The sequence below is a fragment of the Salvelinus sp. IW2-2015 genome, unplaced genomic scaffold, assembly GCF_002910315.2.
Source record: "Salvelinus sp. IW2-2015 unplaced genomic scaffold, ASM291031v2 Un_scaffold9566, whole genome shotgun sequence".
Lineage (NCBI taxonomy): Eukaryota > Metazoa > Chordata > Actinopteri > Salmoniformes > Salmonidae > Salvelinus > Salvelinus sp. IW2-2015.
The window spans coordinates 1-7,300 of NW_019950824.1; the positions used below are offsets into that span (position 1 = coordinate 1).

Here is a 7,300-nt window from a genome sequence, read left to right on the forward strand (position 1 = left end):
TCGCGCTACCTGTAGCTGGGAGAGTAACCTACAGTATCATGGAGAACTGTAGGAGGGGGAGATAATACGACTAAGGAAAGCTTACTGTAGCATGGGGAGAGAACCTACAGTACGGGTGGGAGAGTAACCTACTGTAGCGGGGAGAGTAACGCTACACGTACGCATGGGAGATGTACCTTACTGTAGCTGGGAGAGTACCTACTGTAGCGTGGGAGAGTACCTACATGAAGCATGGGACGAGTAACCTCACAGAGTATCATGGAGAGATCAGTAGATGCCGATACCTCGTAGCATGGAGAGTAACCTACAGTAAGCATGGGCAGAGTAACCTACAGTCTAGCCATGGGAGGAGTAACCTACTGATGCATGGGAGAGTAACCCACAGTGCGCCATGGGAGAGTAACTACAGTGGCGAGACCAATTTGGCATGAGTGTTAACTACAGTAGCATGGAACGCAGAGTAACGTAGGTGGCGATCGGGAGTGTACACACTACAGTTAGCATGAGAAAGTAACCGTACAGTACGCCATGGAGGGAAGTACCTACAGTGCATGGGACAGTAACAATACAGTATCATGGGAGAGTAACTACAGTCAGCTGGAGGGTAACCCTAAGTAGCATGGGAGAATAACCTACAGTGGCATGGGAGAGTACCTATCGTGCTTGGGAGAGTAACATAAGTACTTGTGGAGAGTAACCTACAGTAGCGATGGGAGGAGTAACCCTACGTGGCAGGAGAGTGTAACCTACAGTAGCATGAGGAGAGTACTAAAGTCAGCCACGGGAGATAACCTACAGTAGTCAGTGGAGAGAACCTACAGTAGCATGGGAGAGTAAACCTACAGTACTCATGGGGAGAGTAACCTACCGTAGCATGGGAAGAGGTACCTAACAGGAGTATGGAGAGTAACCTTACAGTAGCATGGAGGTAACCCTAAGTATCACGAGGAGAGTAACCCTACACGTAGCATGGAGAGTAACCTTACAGTAAGCATGGGAGAGTAACCTACCGTAACATGGGAGAGTACCTACAGTAGTCATGGGAGAAGTAACCCACAGTAAGCTTTGGAGAGTAACCTAAAGTAGGCATGGGAGAGTAACTTACAGTTAGACAGCGAGAGTAACTAATGTAGCATTGGAGAGTAAACCTACGTACATGGGAGAGTAACCCACAGTAGCTGGGGAGAACGCTACAGTAGCATGGGAGAAGTAACCTTTACAGTAGAATGGAAAGTAAACCTTACAGTAAGCATGGGCAGTAACGCTACAGTTAGCAGGCGAGAGTAACCTACAGTTTAAAGCATGGAGATAACCTAAAGTAGCATGGGAGAGTAACGCTACAGTAGCATGGGAGAGTCCCACAGTAGTCAGTTGGGTGAGAGAACACCCTACAGTAGCTGGGAGAGTTAAACCTTACAGTAGAATGGGAAAGTAACCTAACAGTAGACACTGGGAGAGTAACCCTACAGTCAGCATGGGAGAGTAACCTACCTCAGTAACATGGAGAGTAACGCTACACAGTAGCATGGGAGATTAACCTACAGTTAGCATGGAGAGAGTAACATACAGTAGCATTGGAGATATAACCTACAGTAGCTGGGAGAGTAACCTAAGATAGCATGAGGCGAGTATAACCTACAGTAGCATGGGGAGAGTAATCTTACAGTAGCTTTGGAGATAACCATACGTGCATGGGAGAGTAACTACCAGTGGCCTTGGGAGAGTAACCCTACAGTAAGCATTAGGTGAGAGTAACCTTACAGTAAACATGGGAAGAGTAACCTACAGTAACATTGGAGAGTAAACCTACAGTAGCATGGGTAGATCAACCTACCAGATAGCATGGAGAGAGTAACCTAGACAGTAACATGGCGATAACTATATCCAGTATCAGGGAGAGTAACCTACAGTATCAATTGGAGCACCTCGAGTAGCTGGAACGTAACTCGGGCTAGCTAACACGACGTAGGGCAGAGTTAACCTACAGTATCATGGGGAGGAACCTACTGTAGCCAATGGGAGATAACCTACTGCTTAGCGTGGGAGAGTAACTACTGTAGCCGTGGGGAGAGTAACTACAATATCATTGGGGAGAGTAACCTACTGTATGCCATGAGGAGAGTAACCTACCAGTATCATGGGAGAGTAACCTACTGTAGACGTGGGAGAGTAACTACAGTAGCGTTGTGGGAGAGTAACCTACTGTAGCGTAGGGAGAGTACCTACAGAGTTAGCATGGGAGAGTACCTACAGTAGCATGGGAGAAGTAACCACATAGCATGGGAGAGTAAACCTACAAGTATCATGGGAGAGTACTAAAGTGAATGGGATTCGTAATTACAGTACAGGAGAGTTGCCTACAGAGCTGGAGAGTGGACATACAGTATCATGGGAGAGTAACCTACCAGTAGCATTCGAGAAGTACCTTACTACGTGGCATGGGAGTGTACCTACAGTAGCTGGGAGAGTAGATGGTAGAGTGGCATGGGGAGTGTAAAACTACAGTGCATGAGAGAAGTAACGTTACAGTAGCATCTCGGAGGTAACGCTACAGTAGCATTGGGAGGTAACATACCAGTATATCAATGGAAGAGTACCTAGCAGTAATGCTTGGGAGGGTAACCTACAGTCATGGACGAGAGTAAATTACAGTGGCATGGGAGAAGTAACCTTATAGTAGCTTGGGAGAGTAACATAAAGTTCGCTTGGAGAGTAACCTACTTTAGCATATTAGCAGTAGCAGGAGAGTAACCAACAGTAGCATGGAGAGTAAAGCTACACGGGTCCACAGTAGCTTGGGAGAGTAACTTACAGTAGCCAATGGGAGAGTAACCTACAGTAACATGGGGAGTAGTAACCATACAGTTAAACATGGAGAGTAACATACAGTAGCATGGGGAGAGTACCTACAGTAGGCATGGGAGAAGTAACCTACCGTAACATGGGCGAGTAACTTACAGTATCATGGGAGAGTAACCTACAGTAATCCATTGGAGAGTACCTACAGCTAGCGTGGGAGAGTAACCTACTGTAGCGTGCGGAGAGTAACCTACAGTATCATGGAGAAGTAACCTACTGTAGCATGGAGATAACCTACTGTAGCGTGGGAGAGTACCCTACTGTAGCGTGGGAGAGAGTAACCCTTACAGCTATCATGGGATGAGTAACCTACAGTGCTTGTAGCTGAACTTCAGCATCTACCCGTACTCCTCAAGCCCTTCCCACATCGTCCCACCCGCACCACACCTTCTTTACCTCCACCCTTACTCCTCCAGCCAGGTTTACCCCGCCTCCACCCAACCCAACAACCCCAAGCATCCACCCCATCCACCACCCACCAGCACCCCGGTAATTGATCCCTCCTCCCTCACATAACCCCTTGGCCTCCACACCAGCCTTCGCCGCCAGCCATCATCACCACTCAACCCTACTGGTTCTCACCCAGCCTCCCACCCAGCCATCCATACATCAACCCCCTGGATCTCAACCCAGCCTACACGCCAGCATCATACACCACTCAACCCCCTGGGATCTCAACCCAGCCTACAACCCAGCCATCATCAACACTCAACCCCCTGGATTCTCAACCCAGCCTACACCCAGCCATCATCACCACTCTCACCCCTGGATCTTCAACCCACGCCTACCCCCAGAGGTAGGTATCCCTGGTCCTGGAGTGGCCGCAGGCGTTTCATGTTTTTGGATTTCCAGCAATCAATGAACTGATCAATTAGATCAGTTGGTCAGGATGCTGCACTGGCCCTTTATAGCCCTTATCCACCGGCCCAGCCTGCCCCACCCCTTCCCCAAGCTCTTCCCCAAACCAAGCCCTCTCCCAAGCTCTTCCCACCCCAACCCTCCCCAAGTGTCTTCCCACACCTCCCCATCCCCAAGCTCTTCCCAACCCCACCGCTCCCCATTCTCTTCCCAACCTCAAGCCCTCCCAAGGTCTTCCCGCCCCAACCCTCCCCAACCTCTCCCAACCAACCCTCCCAAGGTCTTCCCCACCCAACCCTCCCCAATCCTCTTCCCCGACGCCCAACCTCCCGTCAATCTCTTCCCAACCCTCTCCCATCCCCAGGTCTTCCCACCCCAACCCTCCCCAATGTCTTCCCAACCCAACCTCCCCAAGGTCTTCCCAACCCCAACCCTCCCAAGGTCTTCCCAACCCCAACCCTCCCCAATCTTTCCCAACCCCAACCCTCCCAAGGTCTTCCCAAACCCCCAACCCTCCCCAATCTCTTCCCCAACCCCAACCTCCCCAATCTCTCCCAGACCCCAGCCCTCCCCAATCTCTTCCCAACCCTCCCCATCCCCAAGGTCTTCCCAACCCCAACCCTCCCCAATCTCTTCCCAACCCCAACCCTCTCCAATCTCTTCCCAACCCAACCCTCCACAATCTCTTCCCAACCAAACCCTCCACAAGGTCTTACCCCCCCAACCGCTCCCCAAGGTCTTTCCCAACCCCCCAACCCTCCAAGGTCTTCCCAACCCCAACCCTCCCCAATCTCTTCCCAACCCCAACCTCCCCAAGTCTTCCCACCCCACCCTCGCCAATTCTTCCACCCCCAACCCCGCAATCTCTTCCGACCCAGCCCTCCCATCTCTTTCCACCCTCACCCATCCCAAGGTCTTCCCACCCCAACCTCCCAATGTCTTCCAACCCCACCCTCCCCAACGGTCTTCCCCAACCCCAACTCCCAAGGTCTTCCCAACCCCAAACGCTCCCAATCTCTCCCAACCTCCCAAACCTCCCAGGTTTCCAACCCCACCCTCCCAATCTCTTCCCACCCCAACCCTCCCATCTTTCCCGACCCACAGCCTCCCCAATCTCTTCCACCCCTCCATCCCCAGGGTCTTCCCAACCCAACCCTCCCCAATCTCTTCCACACCCCAACCTCTCCCAATCTCTTCCCCACCCCAACCCTCCACAATCTCTTCCCAACCAAACCCCTCCACAAGGTCTTCCCAACCCAACCCTCCCCCAAGGTCTTCCCAACCCCAACCCTCCCCAAGGTCTTCCCAAAACCCGCTTACCAACCCTCCCAATCTCTTCCCAACCCCAACCCTCCCCAAGGTCTTCCCAACCCAACCCTCCCCAATCTCTTCCCCAACCCAACCTCCCCATCTCTTTCCCACACCCACCCCTCCCCATCTTCCCAACCCTCCCATCTCACGGTCTTCCCAACCCCAACCCTCCCCAATGCTCTTCCCAACCCCAACCCTCCCCAAGTCTTCCCAACCCCAACCTCCCCATCTCTTCCCGACACCAACCCTCCCCCAAGGTCTTCCCATCCCCAACCCTCCCAGCCTCTCCCCAACCCAACCCTCCCCAACCCCAACTCACCCTAGCTCTTCCCAACCCTCCCAGCCCCAAGCCTCCAGCGTCACCCTCCCCAATCACCCCAGCTCCCCAAGCTCTTCCCAACCCAACCTGTCATGATAGACTTAACACACCTGCCTTTCACAGATCCAACCATTTTTGTGGTCACATGGCACATCATTCCAAGCCACTGCTGGGTCCTGTTGAGTGTTGTCAACCAAAGCGCAGTCTTCTCCTTGCAAATCATTTGGCTCCCCTTTGTTCCAGTAACTTGTGTTCAGTGGTGTGCCATCCACCCATCTCCAGGTTCCCTCAACTTCTCTGTCAGTCAGACCAAACCAGGCTCTTCTATTGAACGCTTTGATTAAAGCCTGTTCCTCTCTGCTGTCGATGATCACCAGGTTTGCTTCTCTCGCCTGACAGTCCTTTCTGCTGTCTTCCCACGTTTTCTCATCAGGGGAGATGTAGTAACAACTGCAGCAAGACTTCTTCCAGTCTTGGGGACATGTGGCATATTTATTAGAGGTCTGTAGCTGGTCTCTCTCTTTGGTCAGGTTGTTGTAGCTGGTCTGTAGCTGGTCTCTCTCTTTGGTCAGGTTGTTGTAGCTGGTCTGTAGCTGGTCTCTCTCTTTGGTCAGGGTGTTATAACTGGTCTGTAACTGGTCTCTCTCTGCAGTCAGGTTGTTCAATAGGGTTCTCTCTGTGAAATAATACGATCAAKAACCAAGTTAATCAGACATTACCAGGGTTYGGGTKAATTCCATTTAAATTCCAGTCAATTCAGGAAGTAGACTGGAATTCCAATTCCAATTATGTTCAATGCTTTTCAATGAGGAACATTTGGAATTTGGTTTACTTTCTGATTTGACTGGAATGTAAATGTAATTGATCCCTGGTCATTACACCACAGATGATGAAGAATATTTGAGTGAGAACATATCAAACTCACGGTAGAGTAYCAGSCCTYTGATCCCAGCCAGTAGGAGAACACACAGCAGCCCCAGACACACTGCAGCAGCTAGGAAACGTCTCTTCCACACTGAAGCACAAATTATCATCATAAGAACTTTATCATGTATTTGTGTTTATTTGTGTAGTTGCTCTTTCAAGCACTGAGTAAAATACACAAGCTTGACTTGGGCAACAACACAACAACTGAGTTCTGGTACCTGTTCTACTGCTTGAGTTGCAGCCCCTGCTGAAAAACAGCATAGACCAGCTAATGTAGGCTAATACGATTATTATGAGGTTGTAAGTAACAAGAACATTTCCCAGGACATAGACATATCTGATATTGGCAGAAGGTTTAATTTTTGGTTAATCTAACTACACTGTCCAATTTACAGTAGCTATTACAGTGAAAGAATACTATGCTATTGTTAAAGGAGAGTACACAGTTTTGTACATGAAAAGTTATTAATAAACAAATTAGGCACATTTGGGCAGTCTTGATACAACATTTTGAACATAAATGCAATGGTTCATTGGATCAGTCTAACACTTTGCACATACACTGATGCCATCTAGTGGCCAAATTCTAAATTGCACCTGGGCTGGAATAATACATTATGGCCTTTCTCTTGCATTTTAAAGATGATGGTACAAAAAAAATACAAAAGAGCGGTTGTTTTTTTCTTTGTATTATCTTTTACCAGATCTATTGTGTTATATTCTGCCACATTCCTTTCACATTTCCATAAACTTCAAAGTGTTTCCTTTCAAATGGTACTAAGAATATATATAAGCATATCTTGCTTCAGGGCCTGAGCTACAGGCAGTTAGATTTGGGTATGTCATTTTAGGTAAAAATTGATAAAAAGGGGCTAATCCTTAAAGCTATTGGCCGATAGCTTGTTGGCATCGTTGAGTCCTTCCCTGTCTTCCTGATTGGTACCTCTATTGCCTCCTTCCAGCTGCCTGGTAGTTTCCCCTCCTCCTACACTCTGTTGTTCAACACCAAAACCTTATCCAGTGCCT

General features: G+C 49.4%; 2 protein-coding genes across 2 annotated transcripts; one reads left to right on the forward strand and one right to left on the reverse strand.

Annotated features, from left to right (window-relative positions):
- Positions 1–3,395: 3,395 nt before the first annotated feature.
- Positions 3,396–5,352, forward strand: LOC112079790 (proline-rich protein 2-like; the record flags this gene model as incomplete). Its single annotated transcript, XM_024145628.1, has 3 exons — positions 3,396–3,655; positions 3,867–3,997; positions 4,082–5,352. Coding segments are annotated over 3 exons (1,662 nt in total), but the record flags the coding sequence as incomplete, so codon positions are not given.
- A 94-nt stretch (positions 5,353–5,446) lies between these two features.
- Positions 5,447–6,362, reverse strand: LOC139027308 (CD209 antigen-like protein C; the record flags this gene model as incomplete). The annotated part of the gene is made up of 2 exons (XM_070442430.1): positions 5,447–6,023; positions 6,273–6,362. Coding segments are annotated over 2 exons (665 nt in total), but the record flags the coding sequence as incomplete, so codon positions are not given.
- Between the last annotated feature and the right edge of the window lie 938 nt (positions 6,363–7,300).